This window comes from Rhodotorula paludigena, assembly GCF_050403205.1.
Source record: "Rhodotorula paludigena JCM10292 DNA, Rt_paludigena_JCM10292v1_ctg40, whole genome shotgun sequence".
NCBI classification, from domain to species: Eukaryota; Fungi; Basidiomycota; class Microbotryomycetes; order Sporidiobolales; family Sporidiobolaceae; genus Rhodotorula; species Rhodotorula paludigena.
The window spans coordinates 24,352-50,270 of NW_027481418.1; the positions used below are offsets into that span (position 1 = coordinate 24,352).

The 25,919-nt window shown below is 63.6% G+C and overlaps 7 protein-coding genes across 7 annotated transcripts; 4 read left to right on the plus strand and 3 right to left on the minus strand.

Moving 5' to 3' along the window:
• Window positions 1–277: 277 nt before the first annotated feature.
• Window positions 278–2,035, plus strand: JCM10292_001567 (protein farnesyltransferase subunit beta; the record flags this gene model as incomplete). The annotated part of the gene is made up of 6 exons (XM_076650741.1): window positions 278–293; window positions 354–792; window positions 850–933; window positions 989–1,470; window positions 1,531–1,889; window positions 1,949–2,035. 6 exons carry the CDS (start codon window positions 278–280, stop codon window positions 2,033–2,035), a joined length of 1,467 nt encoding a protein of 488 aa, XP_076503670.1.
• A 123-nt stretch (window positions 2,036–2,158) lies between these two features.
• JCM10292_001568 (uncharacterized protein) lies at window positions 2,159–4,367 on the minus strand (the record flags this gene model as incomplete). The annotated part of the gene is made up of 7 exons (XM_076650742.1): window positions 2,159–2,736; window positions 2,794–2,933; window positions 2,992–3,433; window positions 3,488–3,576; window positions 3,634–3,787; window positions 3,844–3,875; window positions 3,937–4,367. The coding sequence occupies 7 exons, from the start codon at window positions 4,365–4,367 to the stop codon at window positions 2,159–2,161; spliced, it is 1,866 nt and encodes a 621-aa protein (XP_076503671.1).
• A 354-nt stretch (window positions 4,368–4,721) lies between these two features.
• TOP2 (DNA topoisomerase 2) lies at window positions 4,722–10,693 on the minus strand (the record flags this gene model as incomplete). The annotated part of the gene is made up of 20 exons (XM_076650743.1): window positions 4,722–4,934; window positions 4,987–5,079; window positions 5,156–5,260; window positions 5,345–5,509; window positions 5,569–5,712; window positions 5,778–5,852; window positions 5,936–6,586; window positions 6,652–6,825; window positions 6,904–7,072; window positions 7,135–7,424; window positions 7,485–7,670; window positions 7,744–8,127; window positions 8,215–8,530; window positions 8,589–8,682; window positions 8,745–9,777; window positions 9,834–9,903; window positions 9,961–10,073; window positions 10,138–10,215; window positions 10,272–10,430; window positions 10,655–10,693. 20 exons carry the CDS (start codon window positions 10,691–10,693, stop codon window positions 4,722–4,724), a joined length of 4,551 nt encoding a protein of 1,516 aa, XP_076503672.1.
• A 254-nt stretch (window positions 10,694–10,947) lies between these two features.
• On the plus strand, window positions 10,948–12,625 carry JCM10292_001570 (uncharacterized protein; the record flags this gene model as incomplete). The annotated part of the gene is made up of 7 exons (XM_076650744.1): window positions 10,948–11,367; window positions 11,424–11,563; window positions 11,627–11,633; window positions 11,703–11,814; window positions 11,897–11,969; window positions 12,056–12,105; window positions 12,249–12,625. 7 exons carry the CDS (start codon window positions 10,948–10,950, stop codon window positions 12,623–12,625), a joined length of 1,179 nt encoding a protein of 392 aa, XP_076503673.1.
• Window positions 12,626–12,892: 267 nt separating this feature from the next.
• Window positions 12,893–15,724, plus strand: JCM10292_001571 (Zn(II)2Cys6 transcription factor; the record flags this gene model as incomplete). Its single annotated transcript, XM_076650745.1, has 11 exons — window positions 12,893–12,978; window positions 13,054–13,064; window positions 13,133–13,152; window positions 13,472–13,949; window positions 14,013–14,110; window positions 14,240–14,391; window positions 14,449–14,497; window positions 14,559–14,852; window positions 14,916–15,142; window positions 15,225–15,521; window positions 15,613–15,724. The coding sequence occupies 11 exons, from the start codon at window positions 12,893–12,895 to the stop codon at window positions 15,722–15,724; spliced, it is 1,824 nt and encodes a 607-aa protein (XP_076503674.1).
• Window positions 15,725–15,867: 143 nt separating this feature from the next.
• On the minus strand, window positions 15,868–18,939 carry JCM10292_001572 (aldose epimerase family protein; the record flags this gene model as incomplete). Its single annotated transcript, XM_076650746.1, has 11 exons — window positions 15,868–15,933; window positions 16,005–16,224; window positions 16,286–16,385; window positions 16,456–16,588; window positions 16,678–16,982; window positions 17,040–17,207; window positions 17,323–17,409; window positions 17,466–17,537; window positions 17,601–17,879; window positions 18,447–18,633; window positions 18,697–18,939. 11 exons carry the CDS (start codon window positions 18,937–18,939, stop codon window positions 15,868–15,870), a joined length of 1,860 nt encoding a protein of 619 aa, XP_076503675.1.
• Window positions 18,940–20,823: 1,884 nt separating this feature from the next.
• On the plus strand, window positions 20,824–25,397 carry JCM10292_001573 (TIP120 domain-containing protein; the record flags this gene model as incomplete). The annotated part of the gene is made up of 10 exons (XM_076650747.1): window positions 20,824–20,868; window positions 20,957–21,126; window positions 21,295–23,728; window positions 23,814–23,881; window positions 23,939–24,137; window positions 24,194–24,697; window positions 24,755–24,926; window positions 24,990–25,136; window positions 25,211–25,275; window positions 25,347–25,397. 10 exons carry the CDS (start codon window positions 20,824–20,826, stop codon window positions 25,395–25,397), a joined length of 3,855 nt encoding a protein of 1,284 aa, XP_076503676.1.
• Window positions 25,398–25,919: the final 522 nt, after the last annotated feature.

The following is a 25,919-nucleotide window of genomic DNA, read 5'->3' on the forward strand; positions in this document are numbered from 1 at the left end:
GAAGCCTGAAGATGGCGCTTATTGGCGGACCCTGTTCGAGCGAGTCGCGGGCGCAATAGGCGAGGCTGGATCGGAATGTTGCACGCTCTGCAGCCTGGAAGAAAGGGCGCCGCCGCGAGTGCGCCCTTTGTCGTTGGCGGCCCCCTTTGTTGTCGAGCGCGCGCGCTTCCCCTGAAGCGCACCGCCTCGCTCCAGAATCACCGGCAGCCTTTGTCGCGACTCTCGCGCTCGTCGCAGCCGCTCTGTTCCCGCTCGAGCACCTGCACCGACCAGAGCAATGCTCCTCGACTCTGGTGAGCTGCACTCCGCTCTCTTGCAGCACGAAGTCACCTCGCTCACCTCCCCACCTCCAGTCCTCACCGCTCCCTGGGTCCCGACGCCCTCAGACGGCGTGCCCACGTCCGAGACGCTGCGGGTGCAGCACGAGGCCGAGCAGTCCATCTCGTCGCTCCTCACCGACTACCTCTCGGCGTCGGCAGACCCGCAGCTGCACCGCGACACTCACACGGCCTTCCTCACGCGGCTGCTCAAGGCGCCTTTGCCCCGCCAGTACACCGGGCTCGACGCTTCTCGCCCCTGGCTGCTCTACTGGTCGATTCACTCGCTCGCACTGTTCGACGGAGACCTCGACGCTCAGGCAAAGCGCCGCGTCGTCGAGACGCTCAAGCACTGTCAGAACCCCGACGGCGGATTCGGCGGCGGACCTGGCCAGCTGAGCCACCTTGCACCGAGCTACGCTGCCGTCTGTGCGCTGGCGTATACTGGAGAGGATGGGTGGAAGGCGATTGACCGGTGCGCAGCTTCCGCTTACCAGACGTCTCGCCTAGGCTCACGTTCCCGCTGTCGCAGGCAAGGGATGTACCGCTTCTTGATGTCTGTCAAGCAGCCAGACGGCTCGTTCATCATGCACGACGGCGGCGAGGTCGATGTCCGGTGCGCAACCCCACCTACCTGCAGTGCCGAAAAGCGACTCACTCTCTTGCTGCAGCGGCTGCTACTGTGCTCTCACTGTCGCCGTCCTCCTCAACATCCTCACTCCCGATCTCGCCCGCAACACATCCTCCTTCATCGCCTCGTGCCAGACGTACGAAGGCGGCCTCGCCTCGTCCGCGCACCCCTTCTCGCACGACGCAGCGCACCCCGCCCCGCTCGGCGAGGCACACGGTGGATACGCCTTCTGCGCTGCGGCATCGTACGCCATGCTCCGCGCCTTCAGCGACCGTTCCTCGTCCGCGGCCCCTTCGGTGACCTCCCTGCCCTCTTCGAGGCGCGACCTTGACCTGCGCGCGCTGCTCCGCTGGTCCACTTCGATGCAGGCCATGCCCATCGAGGGTGGCGGGCTCCGCGGACGGACGAACAAGCTCGTAGACGGGTGCTACAGCTGGTGGTGCGGCGGACTGTTCCCCATCGTCGAGGGCCTGCTCAGCGAAGCGGACGAGACGGCGAGCCAGGCGGAGCTGTACGACCGGAGTACGTCTCCTGCCCTTCCCTTCTCTGTGTGCGACGACTGACTCGCCCGCAATCTATCAGAGGGCCTGCAGCAGTACATCACGCTCGTCGCCCAAGCGCCCGCCGGCGGCCTGCGCGACAAGCCGGGCAAGCCCGCCGACGCGTACCACACGTGCTACAACCTCTCGGGCGCGTCGTCGGCGCAGCACAAGCCGCGGTACTCGGCGCACCTTGCGCGCGAGCTCGCGCAGGCATTCGTGTCGCCGCTCGAGGGCCCGTCGGGCGTCGTCGAAGAGGGAGACGAGGTGGAGGTTGTGCGTGGGGCGAACGAGCAGGATGAAGAGGTCGAGAGGCGCATGAAGGAGGTCTATACTCGCATGCTGGCATGGACGCCGGCCAAGGGCGCAAAGAGCGTGTATGGCGATGCGGCCAACGAGCTGGTGCGTTTGTTACAATCTCTGCGCTCTCTCGTACCGCTGACACGCCCTTGCTCGTCCAGCTCGCTGCGCACCCGCTGTTCAACATCCGGTTCGCCGAGGTCAACTCGATGATGGCGCACTTCTACCGCCAGCCCTCCCTCTTGTAGCCTATCTGCCCTCTCGGCACCCATGTACTGCCACATTGTCGTAACGCTCTCGAGGTAGACGCATCAGCCGAGTGAGACAGTGCTAGCGATACAACACATGCATGCACGACGAGAAGCGAACCTCTAGCGCCTCCTCCCTCCCTCGTCCTCGTCGTCGTCATCTCCGAGCAAATCTCTCCGCTGCCGCTCCTGCTCAAACTCGCGCTCGAGCGCCTCGGTCCTTCGCTCCGCCTCCCTCACCGCCTCGTCCTCCTCGACGAGCTCGTCGAGCCTCCCGATCCGGTCGCGGTCGTGCTGGTGCGCCTTGTCGTTCTCGCTCAGCCGCTGCAGCGAGTGCGCCTCGGCGTCCTGCGCGTCAAAGTCGCCGAGCAGCTCGGCCGCCTGCGCGTCGAGGTCGGCATAGTCGTCGTCCGAGTCGGACGCCGACCCGAGCGCGTGGTGCGGCGCTTCGGCGTTGCCGCGACCGGCACTGGCGGTCGAGGCGTGCCGCTTGTGTGCAGTACTGCCACTAGCAGCGGCAGAGGCAGACGCGCCCGTCGGCAGCATCGGGGCGCCCTCCTCGGCGTCTGTCGAGTCGAATTGGACGCCGTCTGCGGCGCGCTCTCCTTCTTCCGACAAGCGTGGCCGTGCACCGTGGCCGTGCGGGTCGCCACCCGCCTGCGTGAACTGGCGATACTTGAGATAGTTGTACAAGGCGATACCTGCGGAACGGATGGGTGAGCGGTATTCAACGGAGAGAGGCGTGGAGCGCGACGCACCAAAGATGGTCACGCATAGACCGCTGATGTTGATCGGCGTGAGCTCGTCGTGGAAGAGGACGGTCGACAGGAAGATGACGACGACCTCCTTGAAGATGCCGGCGACAGAGAGGGTGACGACCGACGTGCGCTGGATGAGGCTGGAGAGGCGAAGAATTATCAGCCGCAAGTCAGGACAGGACGAGTTCGCGCACGCACCCAAACTCGGTCACGTTCATCGAGAAAGCAAGCAGGCCGGGGAACAAGATGGCCACCGACGTCTGCAGCGTGCGGCTGAGCGTGCCCCAGAACTCCTCATGGCTGAAGACGTTGCCCCACCCGTCGAAGATGATACTGCACAGAGCGAGCGTGATGCCCATGCACGGTGCGAGCCAGAAGAGCGTCGCGATTGGGTTGTGCATGCCCATCGACTCCTTGTGCAGGAGCAGCTGAGTGAGCGACCAGCGCAGACCGCCGAGCGCCGATGCGGTGAGGACTTGCACCATGCCGACAAAGTCGAACTGCGTCTCGGTCGACACCATGAGGATGACGCCGGCCGTGATGATGAGGATGATGCCGACGAGACGCCAGGAGGGCACCTCGAGGCGGAAGAGGAAGGCGAAGATGAGGACGAAAGCGAGGGAGGAGGATTTGCACATCGCTGTGAGGAATGTCATGAGTCGTCTGTGCGAGTCGCCAAGTAGACAGAACGCACTGTAGAAAGAGAGCGTGATGGAACGCAGACTCAGGTTCGACAGCCCGATATCGAGACCCGTTGCAACGCCGCAGGGCGCCACCTTGGTTCTGCAGGCGATACTTAATCAGACGAGTACTTTACTGTAAGACGTAGACACAACGCACGCATAGTCACGCGGAAGAGGGCGAGTTTTCGGTCGCAGGCTCGGGAAGATGGTGAGGGTGAGGGCGGCGAGAAGCCACTGGACGAGCATGTGGACCGACGTCACGAAGAGAGGATAAGGGAAGTTGTAGTGGTCGGCGGAGAACATCCACTTGTCTGCGGGTACGAAGGATAAGCCTGGCGAAAGACTGGGCGGGAAGGGGAAGACGCACTGTAGAGCGAGATCAGGGTCGAGAAGCAGTACCTGCCGGCGTGGCCCGACTTGTCAGCACTTTCTCCACATGGTAAAGACCAACGGAACACACCATGCCAAGATGAAAAGGACGTTGATCGCTGCCGACCTCCACCAGAGGATGCGCAGGCGCTGCTTGTCGGCCTTTTCTGACTCGCCGTACGCGCCTGCACTCGCACGATGCCCGCGTCTCCGTCCTGCTTCGATCCGCGCGTAGCTCGCCCGCCGCACCTCGGACCCCGCCTCTCCCTCATCGGGTGCATCCTCTGCTTCTCGCCCCCACGCGGCCGAGTGAGCGGCGCGGTCCAGTCCGGGCGAGTCGTACAGGCCGTGCTTAGCTCGTGCTGTTCCACTGTCGCCGTACGACGTGAGCTCGTAGCCGGGCGAGGGCTCGTCGACGCTACGTTGATGCTCCGCCGCGAGCAGGTCGGACGAGCGGAACGCAAGTCCGCGCGACTCTAGCGCGTCGTCTGTGACGAGCTGCGCCGCTCGCTGCGTGTCCATCGCGCGCGAGTCGAGCCGAGAGCGCGGAAAGTGGAAAGCGGTTCAACGACGACCACGGCTCCCGCCAGCCGCACCCGGGCACACCTCGGCAACCGCTGAGTGGGCTTGCAGAGGGACCTCCGAAGACTCACCGAATCAGTCGGCGGAAGCGCAAGCCAAAGAAACGCGATGCTGCAGATCGTGAAGTAGGGCACGTGCGGCATTGCAGCGAGTGGGAGTGTACGCGCAGGGGCTGGACAGAGGCACAGAGGAGCCACAGACAGGGTGAAGAATACGAAACACACAGAGAGGCGAAAGTCGAAGAGAGACCAGAGGGTAAAGGGGGTATCACGCGGAAGGAGGAGAATGAAGGGTTCAGTCGCTCTCGTCGAGTTCGAAGTCGTCCTCCTCGTCGTCGTCCTCCACCTGGAAGGACTCGTCGATATCGAGGTCCGAGCCGAGGTCGAGCTTGTACGACTTGGCCGGCGCGCGAGTCGTGCGGGCGGCGCGGGCGCGAGGCGCAGGAGCCGGAGCGTCGCTCATTCCGGCGTCCGAGTCGTCGTGCGAGGCGGCAGCCTTCTTTGCAGCCTGACAGATAAGGCGTTAGTGGTGGACCAGTGACGACCCAGCCGGGACGCACAGGCTTGGCCTTGGGAGCGGGCGCCTTCTTCTTCGGCGCGGGCGCGACCTCTTCCTCCGACTCGCTGAGATCGACAACCTTCTTTGCCTTGGCCTGTGGGCGAGCCACACTTAGAGTCAGCGACGTGCCATAGACAAGCCTTCTGAACACTTCAGGACAGGTCACTCACCGCGGGCTTCTTCGCCTTGGGCGAGTGAGGCGGGGGCTTCTTAGCCGGCAATGCATACAAGTCGTCGAGGTCCTCGTCCTCGTCGTCCTCGACCGCAGCCTTCTTCTGTGCACGCGGTGACGGCGAATGGCTGGTGAATAATCGTTCCCTGTGCGTGGGTTCCGACGACTCAAAAGACACGCAACGCACCTTCGCCGCAGCAGTCGTCTTCTTTGCTGGAGCAGCCTTCTTCTTCGGCGGCGTCTGCTCAGCCTCCTCCTCGTCGCTCAGATCGAGGTCGACGGCGGCACGCTTCTTCGGTGCAGCCTGAGCCTTCGGCTTCGCCGCAGCGGCCGCCTTCGGCGCGGGCTTCTCCTGCGCAACACGGCGTCAGCAGCCTGTCGAGCGCACATCGAGCGGACAGCAGAGCGGACCTGGGGCGCAGAAGCAGCATCGGCCATCGCAGCGTCTTCGTCGTCCGTCTCGGGCAGCGCGACGGCGGGCTTGGCCTTCTTGACCGGCGCCTTCTTCTTCGGCTTGGCATCGTAGTCGTCGTCATCGTCTGAGACGTTGGCGCGCTATCACATGAGTGGGCGCAAGTCAGTCATCACGTAAGAATGAGAATGCGACCCCTGGTGCATACCTTCTTGCCCTTGCCCGCTGTCTTGAGCTTTTTGAGCGAACGCGCCTTGTTGACGGCGTCGGCGTCAAGGATTTCCTGTGTGCCGAGGTGACTCACTACAGTCAGCATCGAGAGCTCGCATACCACGAGATGCGTGCCAGGAGAGCGACCGAACGCACGAGCCACTTCTCCTCGAACGCGTCAAGGTCAGCGCGCCAGAGGTCCTGCGCCGTGCGCTGCAAGAGCGCCTCGAGCTCGTCGTGGCGCAAGTCGCGCTCGGCGAGGAGCTTGGCGACCTTCTCGGCCGTGAGGCTCGAGAGCGACATGTTGAGGAGGTAGTCGTAGTCCGAGTCGGCGCCCGCGCTCGCCTCGACGTCCTCCTCCTCGCCATCGCCGTTCTCGTCGACGTCGCCCGCAACGTGAGCCTTCTGCACCTTGGGGAACGGGCGGAAGTTCTTCTTGCGGAGCTCGGCGACAATGTCGGCGCGCTTGCGGTTCGAGAGCACGAGCTCCTTGTTGACGATCATCTGGATGAAGCGCGCCTGGTTCGACAGGCGGTCGTGCACGAGCTCGAGCTCGCCGACGAGGTGCTTCTTGCGCTTGTGGTAGTACTCGAGGCGCACGTCGTAAAAGTCGCTCACAATGTCCTCGGCCGTCGCGTACTTCTTGATCTTGCCGGTCGGGTCGAAGCACACCATGTTGGACACGTTGAGCTTGGACGAGATCTTGAACACCTTCTCGAGGCCGTCCTTGTCGACCGCCTCGCGGCCGGCGGGCGTGAGCGTGACGATGAAGTGCACGGTTGTGTCGGTGTGGTACTCCTTGTAGTCCTGCACAAAGTGACGACGGCATGAGCAACGGAGCAGAGAGCGCAGACGGAATGCATCGCACGCACCTTGCACCACGCAGCCTGCTTCTCCGAGCCGGCCACCCACGACTCGAGCATTTCCTTGTACGACTGAGTCCACGTGCGGATCGGGAGCTCGGTAATCTCGACCGTTGAGTCGTCGATGCGCTCGATGAGCCCCGTGCACTTGTAGCCCTCCTTGTCGCCCTTCTCGATCGTGCCCTGCGGAGTGCAGCGGACAAGTCAGCCTCGACGAATACCGAGCGGTTAAGGCTGACAATGCGTAGCACTGCAACTCGCCTTGAAGCCGCGGTACCACGGGTGCATGGGCTCCATCTCCTCGCCATCGAGCTTGCGGCGGAGGTTGGCGACGAGGTCGGCCGGGTTGAAGTTGGGAATGAAGGACGACCAGCCCGTGCCGATACCGTCCGAGCCGTTGACGAGCACCATCGGGAGGATGGGGATGTACCTGTACAGGTGAGCAAGCAGGATGAGCGGGGGCCAGGCGCACAAGGAGACAACGGGGCGCACCAGTTCGGCTCGATGCTCTGGCCGTCGTCATTCAGGTACGACAAGATGTCGTCGTCGGCCGGATGGAACAAGTTGCGCGTGACCTGCGCCACGTTGGTGAAGATGTACCTCGCGCTCGCGGCGTCCTTGCCGCCCTGGAGGCGCGTACCGAACTGGCCGTTGGGGTCGAGGAGGTTGACGTTGTTCGAGCCGACAAAGTCCTGCGCGAGACCAACAATCGTGCCCTGCAGCGAGACGTCGCCGTGGTGGTACGCCGAGTGCTCCGAGACGTAACCGGAGAGTTGTCCGACCTGGTTGAGGAGGAGTCAATGCCACGCAGGTCAAACGCCGTCGAGATGGCGTGAGCGTACCTTGATCTCGTTCTTAAGCTTGCGCTTGAAGCAGGCAAAAAGGACCTTGCGCTGACCAGGCTTGAAGCCGTCAACAACCGAGGGGATCGAGCGGACGTTGTCGGCCATCGAGAAGAGGATGAGCTCCTTGTTGATAAAGTCCGAGATCGGCACCTGGTCGACGTCGTGGTCCATGTACGTGCCGGGCTGTGTCGCGTGCAAGGGCACAAAGCGTGAGCGGTGAGAGGGAGGGCCTTCACGGGAAGACGTGAGTACGCACGACAAAGCCGCGGAGCCACTCCTTGCGGTCGTCGGCCTTCTTCTTGTTGAACGCCATGTCGATCAGCGCGCGGTCGTCGGCCGTGAGCGTCTTGAACGGGAGGCGGTGCCGCGCCATGTCGCCAAAGTACTTTTTGGCGTCGCGCGCGTCGCTCGTGCCCAATCCCTTGAAGTACTTGATCTTCCACCCGCGGCCGTCGTCCGTCTCGGCCTTCCACTGCTCGTACTCGGGGATCGTGAAGAACGACACCTCCTTCTTGCCCTTGGTCACCTTGACGATGGGCGTGATGAACTCGACGAGGAAGTTGGGCAGCTTGAGCAGCGACGGGAACCAGTAGTCGAGGAAGTTGATCAAGAGACCCTTGATGTGCGAGCCGTCGTGGTCCTGCGTGGGCGTGAAGTCGGAAACGTCAGCATCGGCTGGTGAGCGGGCGAGCGCCACCGGGCCCCGCTTCTCGCGCGCTCGACGCACCTGGTCGGCCATGATCATGAGGCTGCCGTAGCGGAGCGAATCGGTGCTCGAGTAGACCTTGCCCTGCTGCAAGCCCATGATCTGCTTGATGGCCTGGATCTCTGCGTTCTCGAGGAGCGTCTTGCCGCTCGCCTCGCGCACGTTGAGGAGCTTGCCGCGCAGGGGAAAGACGCCATAGTTGTCGCGCCCGACGACCGACAGGCCCGAGACGGCGAGCGCCTTGGCCGAGTCTCCTTCCGTGAGGATGAGCGTGCACTTGGACCCGTTCTTGGTGCCGGCGTTGTTGGCGTCCTCAAGCTTGACGAGGCCCGTAATGCTGCGCGGATGCCCTGAGCACGTCGTGCGAGAGGCGAGCGAGGCACGGAAGAGCTCACCGCGAGCGCTTGTGGCCATCTGTCTTCTTGAGCATCTGGTCCTGCTTGAACTTGGCCCAGTTGAGAACGTTGTCGATGACGCCCGACTTGGCGACTGCATACGACGAAGGAAGGTCAGCTTTCCAGAGCGCGTGAGCAAGACGGAGCAGAGCGCACCCTTCTTGAGGAAGTCCTCCGACAGCTCGCACTTGGACCCGAACTTTTTGCTCGAGAGCGTCATGTTCTCCTTGGTCTGGCTGTCAAAGCTCGGGTTGTTGACGAGGCAGTTGACAAAGACCGACACGTGGTTCTTGATCTGGAACGGCTTGACGGCGACGGCCTTGTTCTTCTTCTTGACGAGGTCGACGAGCCCCTGCACGACCTGGTCGGCGATGTAGCTCACGTGCGTCCCGCCCTTGGTCGTCGCGATCCCGTTGCAGTACGAGATCTGCGAGAACTGGCCGTCTGACACGGCGAACGCGACCTCCCACCGGTCGCCGTACGTCTCGTACACGATCGTCGGCTTGGCCGCCTCGGTCGCGCCGACGAGGTCCTCTTCGTCGAGCAGCGCCGCCGCGGCCGTCGAGGGCCCGTCGGCGTCGCCCTTCTTGCCCGCGCCCGCGCCGCCCTTCTTCTTGCCGCCGGGGCCCGAGACCTCGTTGACGCCGCCGAGGAACTTTTCGACGTACGTCTTGAAGTCCTTGCAGCGGAGCATCTTGCCGTTGAGGTAGACCTTGACCTTTTTCAGGATGCCGGCCATGTCCCACACGCGCTTGTGCAGGAGCGCGAGCGTGTCGGCGTCGAACCCGCCCTCGGCCATGTTGAACCGCGCGAGGTCGGGGCGGAACGAGATGAGCGTGTACTCGTCGCCCTTCTTGTTGTCCGTCACCTTGGGCTTGCCCTTGACGCTCATGTTGTCGCTAAACACCTGGCGGTACTTTTGGTCGCGCGACGCCGTCTCGACGATGAACTCGGTCGAGTAGATGTTGGCGAGCTTGGCGCCGTAACCGTTGCGACCGCCGGTCGTCTTCTCTTCCTCGTCGTCGTAGTTGCTCGACGTGAGGAGGTTGCCAAAGATGAGCTCGGGAACCCAGATCTTCTCCTTCGAGTGGATCTCGATCGGGATCCCGCGCCCGTCGTTCTTGACCGTGATCTGCTGTGCCTCGGCATCGATCGTCACGCGGATCTCGGACATGCTAGGGTCGCGGACCTGCGTAAAGAGCGAGTCAGCGGATTCGACGGGTCGACGTCCGCGTGTAAGCGTACCTTGTTATCGGCGGCGTTGACGAGGATCTCGTCAAAGATCTTGTAGAAGCCGGGCACGAAAGTCGTTTGGCTGTACACGAGATTGTTCAGCGGGGAACGCGGTGGAAAGAGCAGGAAAGGAGCGCACCGGTAGACCATCTTGTCCATCGACTGGTCAAAGACCCACATGGGCTGGGTGATGGCTTCGACGCTGCCGATGTACGTGTCCGGGCGCTTCAAGACGTGCTCGAGTTGGGTGAGCTGTGTGCGGGCGCGAAGTGGTCAGCATGCGGGGCCGCGAAAGGGCAGGACCGAGCGAGCGCACCTTGACATAGGTCTCGCTCGCCGATTTTGCCTTGCCCTTGCCCTTCGCCTTGGGCTTCTCGACAAAGTCATCGTCGTCCTGCGCAGTGGGTCCATCAGCCGCGTGTCGGAAGCGGGACGCAGCAAGGTGCGCACATCTCCAACCTCGTCGTCGTCGTCCTGGCCATTCGGGTCAATCTCCTCGAGCGGGGCGGCCTTCTTCTTCTTTGCGGCGGCAGCCGTGGTGCTCTTTGCGGGTGCCCTGGGCTTGGGCGCCGCCTTGAGCTTGGGTGCGGCTTTGGCCTTTGCGGGAGCCTGCGAGGGAGGCGGTGCGAGGGTCAGCCCTGAGATGAACGAGACAAGGCGTGGGAAAGCGGGCGCTCGCCTTCTTCTTTGGCTGCTCGTCGTAAGCGTCTGAGCCCGAGTCGTCGTCGATGAGCTGCGTGCAGAGAGAGTGCGCAAGCGAGTTTGTTGAAAGAGACGCGAACCGGGAGAGAGGGTCAGCGAGCAGACGACAGAGGGCGCGAGGGAGGGCGCACAAAGTCGTCCTCTTCGTCCGAGTCTGCGTAGCGTGGCATCGTCGCTCGTGCCTCTGGCGAGAGCGAGACGGCGAAGGCGAGAGGCGAGAGCGCGACGAGGCGAAGCTGCAGGGACGCGTCTCGACTCGGCAGCACCACGAGAGGGTACCTGGCGTGGGTAGTGGTGTTTGCTACTACTTCATTGGAACTGTGCTGCAGCTGACTCGTCCCTCGAGAGAAGTGGCACCTCGACGACACCGCCTCCTCGTCGCTCGCTTCCCTCGGTCTTCGTCCCTCTCGCGCAGTCCGCGGCCATGAACAACCCGTTTGCGCGCGAGCAGCGCAGCGAAGTCTCGACCGCCGCCCAGCGCTTCCCCGACGTCCTCCAGCAGGACCCGGACCTCCGCCTCCCTCGCCTCGAGACCCAGCACACCGGCTTTCAGCAGCAGCACCAGCCGCAGCAGTATACGCAGTACACGGGCTACAATCAGCAGCAACCACCGCAGCAGCAGCATCAGCAGTATCTCTCACCGCAACAGACGGGCGGGTTCGGCTTTGGTGGGGCAGCACCCTCTGCGCCCTCGCCCGTCTCGCCGTACCACCAGGGAGGAGGCTACCCGTACAGTGCACCAGGAGGAGGCGGGCTCCCGCAGGCGCAGCCGCAGTACCACAGCGACCTCGACCCCTACGCCAACCTCGGACAGCTCGGGGCGTCATCCTCGTCGGGGTCCTCCGTGCGCCCTTCACTTGCATCCGACTGCTGCCTTGAACTGACGAAGAGGACTAACAGGGCCAGCAAGAGCAACAGCAGCAGGCGGGGACGCTCCTCGCCGTGCAACAGACCCAGTCGCACCCTCGGCAGTATGTCAACGAGGCGAGGGCGGGGCTCATGGCCTGGGACGAGTACTCGTGGACACAGCTCTTCAACCGGTGCGTGGCCACTGTCTGTCTCGCCTCGGTCCGCTTCCGCAACTCAACCGCGTGTTTTCGCAGGGTCGACGTACGCTTCCGTGCCCCTTCTTTCGATCCTCGCGCGTCCCCAGAACTGATTCGGCTTGCCCATTTGCAGGCACTCCGAGAAGCTTGGGAGACGCGCGTAGCAGGTCTCAAGGCGGCATCGAACCAGGGCGCAGATCCAACCAGCGTCGCGCAGCTTCAGCGGGCCGCCAATGAGCACGTCGGTGCGTCGCCACCTTCGCGATTCCGCCTCCTGCTCCACTTTTGCTTGTACGAGGCTGATTCGCATGTGCGGTCAATGTGCAGACGGGATCCACGCCGCCAAGATGCAGCTCAACGAGGTCAAGTCGGGCTGGAGGCACAGCACCGATGCCGCATCGTACGTGTCCTGCCGAGCCTATTCTATCCGAACTACTCCCGTGCGGGCAGTCCGTACTGATGTGCGATTCTTGGCCGGCTGTGCAGAAAGAGCCGTGTGCGCGAAGCGCTCAATGCCGGCATCACCTCCTTACCCGGTGCGTTTCCCACGCTGGCTCCTTCACGCCTCGTTGGGGTGTCTCAACTGGACGCCGCGAGCCTCGCTCCCCCATGTCGCCTCGACTCAGCTCGCACTCTGGCGCCACTCTACTCACACGCTCCCTCGGCCCCCTCCGCGCAGAGTACCCGACCCCGCTGCACCCGTCGCAGCTCGGCGGGTCCTTCTCGCACTCGCTCGCCAAGAGCTCGATCATGCAGCAGTTCTACCAGCCGCAGCAGCAGCCGCAGGGGTACGTCCAGGCGGGCCTGCTCCCGCACCTCACGGGGTTCAACCCCGGTCAGGGAGGGATGGGAGGGATGGGCCAGCAGCAGCAGCAGCAGCCAACAGGGTATGGGGGTGGCGCGATGGGCATGGGCATGGGGATGGGGATGGGCATGGGGATGCAGCCGCAGATGACGGGCTACCAGCAGCCGCAGCAGCAGCACGGAGGAGGTGGAGGGTATCCGCAGTATGGCGGTGGGATGGGCGGGTACGGCGGGCAGGGCGGGTACTACTGAGACTGCAAGGAACGACTCTGTCGCATATGCAGTTGGGAAGAGAGGACATTCGGATCGGCCCGGTGCAGCGACGCGGCGGTGAAAGATGAAGCTGCTCGACCCGTTGACACCTCCCGCAAGCTCGCGCATCGTGCTAGACAGACTCGTGATCGGCTGCTTGAGCGCCTACATACGGCTACAGCGCTCTTCTCGTCCTCGTCGCGGTCCTCGTCGTCGCCGTGCAACCCCCCCTCCGTTCGTTCGGGTCGTCCGCTCGAAGCGATCGAGATGCCGCCGGCGCACCTCGACTTTGAGCTGCGGCCCGCCAACGAGTCGGAGCCGTTGAGGCGGAGCAGGACCGGGTGCTTGACCTGGTGCGCTCGCCGCAAGCCTACGCCGGTGTGCCGTGCCGACTGAGCGACAACGCACTGACCTTGCTTCTTCCACAGCCGCAAGCGCAGTGCGTGCTCTGACCGTACACCACGGGACTTGGCGAAGACGCTGACTCGCTCGAACTCGCGCGTGCAGAGAAGAAATGCCCCGAGCAGGTGTGCACCTCTTTTACGCTCCCATTGTTTCAAGGACCGACACCGACTTGTGTCCCTGGCGCAGTACCAAGACGGCGCCTGTCTGAGATGTGTCGCAGGAGGCTGGCAGTGCATCAGGCCAGATGCGGGACCGGGAGGAACGACGCCTCGACCGCAGGCGCGAAGGGCAAGCGCAGTCGCATCGTCGTCCTCCGGCTCGTCGAGGGACCAGTCGTCCGAGGCAGCATCGTCTGTAGGCGAGCCATCCGTGGCGCAGACGTCAACGGCCCCCGTCGTGCCGGCGGAACCTGCAGCCTGGGATACGCTCTTTCCCTTGCAGCTCGACTTCCCAGCCCTTACCGAGCCGTCCTTCACATTCACCTCGTCGTCGCTATTTGGCTCTGTACCACCTGCGACGGCTCCTCCTGCCAGCCACTTCCCCGACCTAGCCCAGCAGCCAGGACTCGGCGTTCCGACCACCGCCGACTCGCCCTTCTCCGAGGCGCTGTTGCAGAACCTCTCAGTGTCGCTCTGCACAGTTGACGACGGTTTCGAGATGCCTTCAGACCTCTCGGCGCTTCTCGCAAGCATCCCTGACGGCGGGACCGCGGCCACTGCTCCACCGCTCGGCCCGCCGTTGCCTGCCGCGACTTTCTTGCCGCAGCCTTGTCCCGCCACAATCTCGGCAGCCTTTTCGACCGCACAGTCGGCAGCGGCTCCTTTCGCGCCGGCTTCCCACCCAAACTCGGTCTTTGCGTCGCTTGCTCCGCCAACATCCGTTCCCGCTTCCGCCTACGAAGAATCCTTCGTCCTCTTCTGTGCGCTACCCTCACTCCCTCTCTCCTCGTACCCTCTACCGACATGGTTTCTTTTGCGAACAGGCATCGACCATGTCCTTCCCGCCTGGAGCGCGACCTACCCGCCCGCGACGCGCGAGGTGCAGACAAAGCGATACCGCCACATGGTCGCGACGCATGAGGTGTGCCGCCGAGCCTGTGCAGTAGCCGGTGCAGCGTGTGCGTCGCCCCTCCTCTGAGCATCATTGAGGGACACAGTGACGACGGGCATGCCTAACGAGCCGACGCGGATAGACATCCGCCTGCTGCAGATCCCGCCGGCCGATCCGATGTGGTCTGCTTCGTCGACCGAAATTACCGTAGGTGGATCGCAGAAGGGATTGCCGGCGCAGTACCGCGACATCCGGGCGGATCCATACCCCCTCGTCGAGCCCGTGCTGGAGGTGCTGCGTGGCGAGCAGCGGTGCGTCTACCTCGCGTGTCTTAGACCGATTGTGCGGACTGACAGCTCGTTATGCAGGGCGAGCATCCCACTCGAGGCCCAGCTCTATGCGCTCTCGGATCTCCACGTGAGCTCGCCGCCAGCGCTCCTCGCCAAAAGACCCGACTGATAGCGTTGACGATCCGCAGATTGCCCTCGGCGCAATGGATTTGCCCGAAAAGTCGTACGAAGTCGCCGCGACGATGAACGGCGTCATCTCGCGCGCCTTCAACAGCCCCTCGCCCGTCCTCAACCTCTCGCAGCTCAAGACGTACTCGAGCTTTGCGATCCACGCGTACGCCATGATTGACTTCTCGCGCAGCATTGCGCGGAGGGAGAAGACGTTCGTCACGTGTGCCTACACCCATGGCGAGGAGGACGAGGAGCCGGTTCAGCGGGCTGGTGCGACGGGATCTGCGATAGACAGCGGTGCACACGAGATGGTGCGTTCGTTGCGCTCTTGTTCAGGCAGAACGATGAGCTCGCTGACGCCCTAACGCCGTCAGTGGTTCGGCCTCCCCTCCTCCCTCACCTTCCTCCTCGCTTCCGCCACCAACCTGTGCGCGTCAGCGCACGCGCACCGCACGTCGCCCGCGACCGCGTCGACGCCGCTGCCTGCCGAGCTCCAGGCGCGCGCGTACATGCTCGTCGACGAGCTCGAGAGCTGGAGGCCGCGATTCAGCGTGTACGACCAGGGGCGCGACCGGCATGCGGTCTCGCTCGCCGCCGAAATGTGCGCTCGCTCTCACGACTGTCTGGAGCCTTGTTCTTCTCGTCCAGGGCTCGGACTGATCTGGGGCCACGAGCGTTTGCAGCGGCATTCAGCAGGAAACGTGGCGCCAAACAGGTCTCCTCCTCCTGCACCGACACGTCTTCCTCCTCCCCCCGTCGCATGCACTCCTCTGCCCACTCCTGCGCAAGCTCCTCGCGTCGCTCAAGGCCATCTACGTCCTCTCGCAGGTGCGCCGCGCCGAGGCCGGCGTCCTGTTCGAGTGGTGGTCTGCGCTGTACTCGACGGTCGCGTTCCTCACGGGCGCACTCGTGCGGGAGCGCGAGGAGCGAGACTTCATCCGCAGATTCATTGGGGCGGCGGGGCGAGAACCGGCGTATGCGTACGTGCCTTGCCCTCCTGTGTTCTGCGGCGAGACTCGGAGCGATGCTCGGCGCCGACACGACTGCTGACGGGATCGATGCCATGCACAGAAATCTCGTCAAGGTGCTCGAAGCGACCTGGCTTGCATCGGACGAGCATGGCGGGACGGCAGACTGGTACGACGTTGCGCGCGAGAAGGGGATCGGGATCGTCTTCTTCTAAGCTCTCGATCCCTGCTAGACCAGGCGACACGCACTGCAGACACTTTTCGCACTCTACTGGGTACCGATGAGAGGGAGCGATCGTCTATGTGCAATATGCTGGTGCGAGAGCGGTGATTCTACAGAGACACTGGGACTGCTACGTCAAACGTCGTAGGTCGAGAACTCGTACTCGCTCCACCACTGATACGGCCGTGCGGGCGAGTAGAACTGCGTGAATGCGAGCCAGTCAGCCGTCGTAGCGCCGGTGCAACGAGCAACTGTTGGGAAGCGTGACGCACCGGGTCGACATCCCACTCCTTCTGGTGGTGGAGCGCGTCGATCCATCCCTCCTGCTCGATCGCGACCGCGCTGTTCTTCCCGTACCACTTCTCCTCCTCGACGCAGTCCTCGCGCTTCTTGCCGCCCGGGAGGTGCGAGTCTTTCCGCGCGTACAGGCCCGCGCGGAACGTGTTGGTCGTGTAGAGGTGCACGAGCGGCTGGTTCGTGCGAACTTGCAGACTGAGGGAGCTGCGTGTCAGCTGAGGGGACGGAGGGTGGAGGGATGGAGCATTCAGCGCACCGGATGCCGCTCGACGGGCTCTGCAAACGCAAGACACTCTCTTGCGTGTGATTCCGATCGGGACGGTCGTAGATCAAAGCGTTGTCGATGCCAGTGCAGCCTTTGAGCAATGGAGTACCGAACCAGCCGTCAGTTCCGCTCAATGCGACCAGGCGAAAGGAGTAGCGCACCGTTTCCGCACAAGCCCTTGGTCTCGTCCAGGTCGAGTTTCGATGCGAGTGTGGCGCACCGCCCATCCTCCATCATAGCGGAGAAATCGAGCGCTGTATCCCGCGGGATAGAGGGAAGTTTGCCAGTTGGGATCTGAGGAGAACGAAGAAGGGACGATATCAGATCGTGTCCAAAATCGCAGCCTCCCGCCAAGCGAGGGCTGCACGAGAGCTGAGACGCACCAGCTCGCCATCGACCTCGACCGACCTCCTCGCGTCAATCCACATCTCGTGATCCCTTGCGCTTCCCCCCGCGCCATCCTCGTCCTTCTGGTACCCGTCGAGGTTCCAGTACACATGTGAAGAGAGCATGATGGGCGTCTTGGGCTCTTCCGGCGAAGGATCGTCGCTGGGCGAAGGGAGAGAGGGCGCGTTCGCGGCGGGAGGAGGCGTCGAAGGGAGGACGCGCGACGTGAAAGACGTGACAAGCCGAGTCGGGTGCGAGAGCAGCTCGTACGAGGTCAGGGTGTAGACGTTGCCGGGGAAGCCTGTCGATGCCAAATCGTCAGCGAGGAGCTTGCGGAAGATCGCGACAGGGGACTCACCCTCTGCACCCTCGTCTGGCAAGCCGAATATGACCTTCTCGGCCTTTTTCTCGACGATCTTCCACCCTGCACGCGAGTAGCCCCACTTGCCGCCGTGCAGCGTCGTCTGGCCGTCTTCGTTTGCCGGGAGTGAGATGCGCGCGTTCGTCGCCGGGTCGTAGTAGGAGGCTGCGAATAAGAGCGAGTCGTGAGGAGTACAAGTGTCGAGCAAGGTAAGATTCAAACGGACGCAAGAGCGCAAATCAGCTCAAGCACTCGACGCGAGACGAGCGAGACTGCGCACCGTCCGCGATACGATTCGCGTACCGCCCTACAACGGCGCCAAAGTAGGGATATCGCTCGTCGGCAAGATATTCGGTCGTGTTGTCATCTGCGAAACAGGGAGCATGTCAGCCAGCGAAAACAGGACACGAAATGAAGACGCACAGCCAAGCACGACATCTCGCCACTCGCCCTTGCGGTCCTTGACCCAAAAGTCCACGAGCGTAGCGCCTAGCGCTGCAAGATAAGCAGGAAGTAAGTTAGCGCGAACGCGACGGGCTAGTCAGAGTGAGGACGTACGAATGAAGGACGCCCTCGCGCTCCCGTCCGACGCCCGGATCTCGAATCGCTCAAAGACGTTCACGTTCGAGCTGTTGCGATACGTCCATTGCTTCTGATAGTCGGTCCAGTGCGGCTGGTCTCCGAGCGGAGGGAGAGACCAGATGAGTGCCCAGCACGAGAGGGCGAGAAGGGCGCCTGGCAAGAAGAGCGCGGTTGCGAGTGTGCGCAACGGTGCACGACTGGCGTGTCGTGATCGCCCCTGGGCGCTCTCGAGGAGGTCGGAGAGGGTCGCGGCGTCTGCGTGCGTCAAGGGAACAGCAGCCGGGTCGGCGGAGACAGCGGCGGGGAAGGGCACGGGCGTGCGTGCTACACGGTTCAGCAGTCGTCGCAGCATCTTCTGCGCGCCGCTCGGAGCCAGAAGACGGCGTGCGAGAAGAGCGAGCACCGCCTCGGCCCCGCTCGAACTGATGAGGACAACACTCGTCCCTCTCCGCCTCACACGCCGTTTCCGGGCTCCGTGCAGGGTTTGCGGATGGAACAGACCCTCTGGCTTGCTGCTGAGCAAAATCGGCGCTGACAAAGTGCTCCATGGCGTTCTTCCGCCTCCTTCCGCGTCTCTGCGTTTCGGTTGCGCCTCCTCGTGCTCGAAGCTTGCTGTCTCGTGCGCCACGCCAACGATCACTTGACGCTGAGTGATATGCTCCACGCGTCTGGCGAGCAGCTCTTCGCTGAGCACAGGCATTGCACGCGCCAAGAGACAGTCAGACTCGCTGCCATTGCACGCTCGAAGACAATCTGGCTCCCCTTTTCTGCGGAGCTAAACACTAGCTGAACGCGCTCGGTGTCCCCACCATCCGCACGCACGCTGCGCCCGCGCGTCCCACCGCCGCTTGTCAACTCCGCTCACTGCGGCGTATCGGCGACTGAGCTCTGGCTTGGCGAGCAAGTGGCTCGTGTGAGGCTGCCCTTCTGCCGAGTTGCGGTCTTTGGCCGCTGCGCGCGCGACTGCGTCATCCAGCTCAAGCCACGAGTGGACGGCTTGCGGTGTCGGCTGGGAGGATTGACGGATGTCAGGAGCAGCACGCCCGTCTCAGCGGGTCCACAGGAAGTTCACCATATTGCTTTCCGAGTGGATGTGGCCCTCTCTAATATCCTGGACAAAGTTGGCGATGCCGCGCCCGAAATTGACGCGCTGGTCCAGCCGGAGACGCCTCCAAAGGTGCGAGATTCCGCCCTCGTTCCAGCGCGACCACTGGTTGATGCGGCGTTCGAGCGCTTGCCTAAGTTGTGCGTCGGACGCGCTAGCCGGGATGTAGCCCAGTGTGTCGCGAAAGGCGGACAGGTCGGTGGCCGACATCGTGGCGCGGAGAAGGAAAAAAGCGCAGGAGATCGGGCGAGGCAAGCAGAGCACGGCAAACGACCTACGCCTGTCGACAAGAAATTTGGCAGGAGAGAGGACCGGAACAGCCGTTCGTTCGGTCGAACTGAACAGGAGCGAACGTCGTCGAGCGTGGCGGCACTCTTGCCTTCGCTTGGCTTCGGTGCTGCCGAGCCGGACGAGTGCCTACTTGCTGGGCGCCCGCCTCGGACGCATTACAGTCTTTTCTGGCAACCCTGAAAGCTTGCTCAAGCAACCCAGAAGCTCACCGAGCGACACAACTACCTGAGAAGGCCAAGGAACATTGACCGCTTTCTCCTCGCGAAGAACTGATCTTGCAGGGACACACTGTGTGACAGCGTAGCGCTTGACTACCACCCAGCTCGGAACGGCGGCGCGCGGCTGTCCCACGCCCCCTTGTCCAGGTTGAGGAACCTCGCGTGCCCGTACCCAATCTCGGGTCGGTGCCCAAGCGAATGGGGCCCGCCTGTACCCCGAACCGGGTCGTAGAAGGGTCTGAACGGCGCCTGGGCAGCGCTGCGACGGGGCACTTCATCTGTCGGGGGAGCAGTATCGGTCGTTGGGTCCCAGTACCTGCGTCGCCGGTCATGCACGGGGTCGTAGGGGAGTTCCGTGTGCTGTGACAATGGCGTTCCATGGTCCGGAGCAGCGGGTAACGCGTCTCGTGCAGGCGAGTGGCTCCTCCGAAGAGTGACGGGAAACTGCTCGGCATCGCCTCGGCCTTCAGTGAATGTGTAAAGCCAGATGAGGAAGCAGACAACCTCACATCACGCAGGGCTCCGAGGTACTCCTCCGAAGTCATGTACCGCGGCTCATTGGGATGGTCAAGCCACGATTTCACCAGAGCCGGCGTCGGCTGCAAAAGGGTCAAAACGTCAGTCTTGCACGGCTGCCGCTCGTATAGGCAACTCACGAGCTGATTGTCATGTGTGAGTTCACCACGCTGTATCCAATAATTGATGCAGCTGAGATTCTGCTGGAGGCGCTGCCGGTGAGAGACGCCTGCCGCGCAATACGCCTCGACTAAGCCATCGTATGCCTTGCAGGCCCTTTTCCAGCTCGTGACGGCCGTCGGGTGACCGAACCATTCTGGTTCACGGCCGTCCGCATACTGGACCTTGGATCTGACAGCGCTCAAAGCACTAATCAGCAGCTGCCTGTCCCGTTCGGTAGGGGCCATATGCCGGCGTGCCGATTTGAGCCCTACCCGCACGACCAGGACAAGCAAGAGGACGAGGGTGGATGAGGAGCGAAGGAAGCAATCTCGAGGACGACATGGGCTCGCGGATCATCCGCGGAAGAGACAGGAGTCGAGCGACGGGAAAGGAGAGAGGAGCCAATTATACCCAGATGTCGAGCGCCACCCGATAGCGCAGCAAAACCTAGCCAGCCTCTTGCGCGCCGCGTGCTCCTAGTGATCGAAGTGCGCCACGCTCTTGGAAGACGGTACTGCACGAGTATTGCGAGCCGTCGAGGCGGAACGATCCTAGGCCCGAGGAACAAGCCACAAAGCCCCGGGCCACGCAAACTCGCGCAGCGCTCTCGAAGCAGGCACCCTGTATCTCTGTCGAGCAGCGCTGCGCCAGAAACAGCGCGCAGACAGCGGAGGAGGATCGGATAAGTGGGGGGTTGAGGCGAAGTCCAGGACAGCAGGCGCGAACGGGGAACGGCGAGAAGCAGAAACTCGGGGTAAAAGCTCCAACAGAGTGCGCTTGCACAGTCTCAGGACTCTAGACTGGCGGCGCAGATTCGGGCGGAGACGAAGAGGCGGCGGCGGTGGTTCCGCTCGAGCCGTCCGCACTCGTCGTCGGCCGCGGCTCTGCGCAGACTCTACGAGCCAAGATGGCCGCGAAATCGAGCTACCAGGTGCAGCAGCTCCTGACCAAGGTGCGTCCTGCGCTCGTGCCGTCTTCTCGTCCCCACCTCGAGAGTCGCACTCACCTCGCCCCGACCTCGCCGTGCCACGCCCACGCAGCTCAAGAACCCCGATGCAGACCTCCGCTTCATGGCCCTGAACGACCTCAACACCGAGGCGCGCCAGCCTGGGTTCGGGATCGACGACGCGACAGAGTACCAGCTCATCGACCAGGTCCTGGGCCTCGTCACCGACGTCAACGGCGAGGTCAAGAGCGTCGCAGTCAAGACGTGAGTCTGCTGCCTCGGTTGGGCACGGCACGCTGGCCAGGCGGGAGGGCGACTCGCGCGCTGTTCCTCCCGCTTCTTCCTCGCGTCGAGGCGGTGCACCCGCAAACAGGCGCGAGTGCCTTCCTCCTTAGAGCAATGGCGCTGACTATGCTGTCCGTACGCTTGCAGCCTCGCCACTCTCGTCCCCTACGTCGCCGCGTCGCGCATCCAGACTATCATCGACCGCCTCGTCCAGTTCACTGCGAGCCAGGACGAGGGCGTGCGCGATATCGCCTCGCTCGGACTCAAGATGGTCGTCGCAGAGGTCCAGCCCGGCTCCCCGCTCGCGACGACCTGCTGCACCAAGCTCGCGCCCGAGGTGGTCAAGCAGCTGTCCGACCCTAACTCGTCGGCGGAACTCGTCCTCGACTCGCTCGACCTCATCTCCGACATCCTCTCGCGCTTCGAGTCGACTGTGCGCACCCTCCCGAACCTCCAGCAGTCGGTCCTCAAGGCTGCGACCCCGCTTCTCGCGCACGGCCGCGCCGCCGTCCGCAAGCGCACGGTCTCGACCATCGCCACTCTTGTCCCGACTACCGGCTCGACCGACGTCTTCTCGGCGCTGCTCAAGTCGACCATCCTCCCCTCTCTCCAGTCCGCTGCGGACGATAAGCTCCGCACGTCCATCTCGCTTGTGGGCGCTCTCGCGCGCTCGGCACCATCGCAGATCGGTTCCAAAGCGGGCGATCTCATCCCGCTCGTTCTCAAGGGCGCCGAAAAGGACGACGACGAGGGCAAGGAGGGCGTCCTGCAGTGCCTCGAGGCATTCGTCCTCAAGTGCCCCACCGAGACGGGCCCGCACCTGAACAGCATTGTCGACAAGGCTACCGAGCTGCTCAAGTACGACCCGAATTACGCCGGAGGAGACGACGATGCCGAGGACGAGGAGATGGCCGGCGCGTCAGACGACGAGGATGATGCGTTCGGGGACGACGACGAGTTCGACGAGGACTACGACGACGACGACGACACGTCCTGGAAGGTGCGCAGGAGCGCGACCAAGCTCTTGTCGGCGTGCATCTCGACGCGGCCCGACCTCCTCGCGAGCTTCTACAAGTCGGTCAGTCCGGCGCTCATCGCCCGCTTCGGCGACCGCGAGGAGACGGTCCGCGTTGAGGTCTGGGCGACGTACACGACGCTCCTCAAGCAGACCAAGGCGGTCGTGCGTCCGGCGAGCGCCGCGGCGAGCAACAATGGCGCCGGAGTCTACGGCGGCGCGAGCCCGCGGAGCCACCTCAAGCGCAAGCGCAACGACGACGACGAGATGGACACGGAGGAGTCGCCGCTGTCGCAGCTGCAGGCGCAGACGCCCGCCATCTCCAAGTCGATCGTCAAGCAGCTCGGCATTGCAAAGGCAGTCCCGACGCGGCAGGCCGGCTTCGTCCTCCTGCGCGAGCTCGTCGCCGTCCTCGAAGGTGGCGGGCTTGAGACCCAGATTTCGCCGCTCGTGCAGCGCGTCGAGGTCGCACTGCGTACGTCCGACAGCGGTCTCTCGGGCGCTGCGACGAGCCTCAAGATCGAGGTGCTCGCCTTCCTCGCCCTCTTCTTCCGCACCCACCACGTCAAGACCTTTGCCGACGAGCTCGGCAAGCTCGTTCCCCTCGTCGCTGCCTCCATTAGTGAGCGCTTCAACAAGATTGCCGCCGAGGCATTCGGCACCGCGTCTGCTCTCGTTCGCGTTCTCCGCCCCGTCAATGTTTCGTCCGCGGCGCTCTCTGCGCAGCAAGTGCAACCCTACCTCGCGTCGCTCTACCAGGCGACGATGTCGAAGTTGACGGGTACGGAGGCAGACGAGGACGTCAAGGGCAAGGGCATGCAGACGCTCGGTGTCCTCCTCTCGCACGCTGCCGACTCGCTCTCGACCAACGACCTCGTCGCTGCGCTCTCGTTCCTCCGCGACCGCCTCAAGAACGAGGTGCAGCGCGTCACGGCTGTCACTGTCGTCGGGCAGGTTGCCGGGTCCTCCTCGCCGGCGCTCAAGCCCGGCTCCTCGTCCGAAGTCGACTCGTGGGCGCAAGACTGCCTCGCCGAAGTCTCGGCCCTCCTGCGCAAGGTCCACCGACCGCTCAAGATCGCCGCCTTCTCCGCCCTCGACGCACTCCTCTCGCGCGCGCAGACGTCCCCGTCCCCCGCCCTCCCCGCCGCGACGACCCAGTCGCTCCTCGCCGACCTCGCGCCGCTCCTGAGCGCCGACGCCTCGTCCGCGGGCGACATCAACCTCGTCCCGCACGCGCTCGACACGCTCGCGCACGTTCTCGCCGCCGCGGGCCCCGACGCCCTCGAGCAGGTCGACGAGGTTGCGCTCCCGCGCGTGCTCGACCTCGTGCGCTCGCCGCTCCTCAGCGCAGCCGCCGGCCCGGCGGTCGACGGCCTCGTTGGCTTCTTCGGTGCCTTCGTTCTCGCGGGAGCGGATGCGAGAGACGTTGTCGGGCGGCTGAGCGAGGCGGGCCAGAACGCCGAGGTGTCGAGCGTTGCGGTCGTTGCGAGGTGCGTGGGCGCGGTGGTCAAGGAGCAGCAGGGTGAGGCGGAGAAGGTGGTCAAGGAGCAGGAGAAGGTCGTCAAGGTGCGCGCGCATGCTTTCGTTCGGATGCGGCGTTTTGCATGTCGGAACGCTGACGTGATTCTGCGTCTGGCACCATGCGCTGCAGTCGATCAAGACGACGACGAACGCTCTCATCCTGTCGCTTCTGACGCTCGGCGAGGTTGGGCGCATCGTGTGCGTACAGACGGCCTCTATTTCACCCGCTCGAGACGCTGACTTTCCCGTTCTCAGCGACCTCGCGCCGCACCAGGCGACCTTCGCCAAGATTATCGAGCAGTTCTCGTCGCAGTCGGAGGACGTCCGTCGCTCGGCTGCGTTTGCGGCGGGCAACATCGCCGTCGGCAACACCGAAGCGTTCCTGCCGAGCATCCTCCAGCTCATCCAGTCGGACGATAAGAAGCGCTACCTTGCTCTGCAGGCGCTGAAGGAGGTACGGGAAGCCCTCTCGCCTGCGACGAAGCCGGTTCTGACGGTCGCCCTACACAGGTCATCATCCACTCGTCGCCCGATGCGCTCGCGTCCATCTCGGACACGCTCTGGACGCCGCTGTTCGAGAACTGCGAGGCGCAGGAGGAGGGCACGCGGAACGTTGCTGCAGACTGCCTCGGCCAGCTCACGGTGATCAACCCGGCAAAGTACCTCCCTCAGCTGCAGGCGCGCCTCTCGTCCGACTCGCGCCACACGCGCGCAACCGTCATTGCCGCGCTCCGCTTCACCTTCACGAACGACTCGACGACGTACGACGAGCTCCTCGCGCCGCTCATCGTCGAGTTCTTCAAGCTCATGCACGACTCGGACCTCGGCGTGCGCCGCCTCGCGCTTTCGTCGCTCAACTCGGCCGCGCACAACAAGCCGTACCTCGTCCGCACCCACCTCGAAACGCTCGTGCCCGAGCTGTACGCACAGACCGAGGTTGACCAGAGCCTGATTCGCATCGTCGAGATGGGTCCGTTCAAGCACAAGGTCGACGACGGCCTCGACATCCGCAAGGTGCGTCCAACCGTCCTTTCTCGTTATTCTGCTCTCAGCTGATTGGCGTCTCTGCAGACCGCCTACGAGTGCATGCACTCGCTGCTCGACACGTGCTTCAAGCAGATCGAGCTACAGGCGTACCTTGGCCGGGTCATCGCCGGTCTCGCCGACGAGGAAGAGGTCAAGAAGCTGTGCTACGTTATGCTCATGAAGCTCGCGCAGATGGCACCCACGGCTGTCGCGCAGCGTGCGTTTCCCTTCTCGAACGTCAAAGCTATAGGCAAGGAGCTGACTGCCGAATGATGCGCAGGCCTCGACGAGACGGTTCCCTCGTTCACCGAGACGCTCGGAATCGTGCTCAAGGACAACGCCGTCAAGCAGGAGGCTGAGCGCACGCTCGAGCTCCAGAAGAGCGCCGTCCGCTGCCTCGCTGTGCTCAACCGCCTCGCGTCGCCTGGTTCGTTGACGCTTGCACCTGCGTCAGTCTGTGCACGCTGCTGACTGTGATGCTTCCGTTGTGCTCACGAACAGCGACGACACCCAACTTCAAGGCCTTCATCGACGGAACGGTCGCGACTGGCAAGATGTCGAACGAGGTGCTTCGGCCTCCCCTCAACATCCGTCATCGCCTGACGATGCTGACCCCTTCCCTCACTACCCATACTAGTTCAAGGAGTCGTCTCGCCAGAGCCAGGCCGTCTCGATGGACCTGGACTAGACGAACCCTCCTCCTCGCGCCGCACTCTCCTTCCTTCCTTCTCCATTCCATCTGTCCGCCTGTCTCGATGTTCTCCGGCAGTCTTCGTCGCCTGCTTGTCTCCTTCCGTACCACCTCGCATACATCCGTCGCGCCCCTCCCTCGTGCCTCGCGCAAAACGAAACCCCGCGCTGCCATCGTCGTCATCGTCCTCAGCCGCTCTACCGTCGAGCGGATTGACACACGCGCACTCCTCGCCTGTACAGATACCCCCACTCACATCCACTCGCTTCGTCCGCGCATCGTACCCCTCAGTGCCTGCAACCGCCTGTCCCAGACCTGTCTGACCTGCTCGGCTCGTTGTTGCGGCTCGTATTCCTGGTGAGTGACTCGGCGTAGACGTGAGCAAACGGAGAGACTACGTTGCAGGAGTGTGCTAGCAGGCGTCGTCAGAGGGTGGAGAGGCGTACGAGTCCGGGAGAAGAGGAAGAGGAAGAAAGGACGGCGAAGTGAGGGAGAGCTAGTATGCAAGAAGGGGTGTCG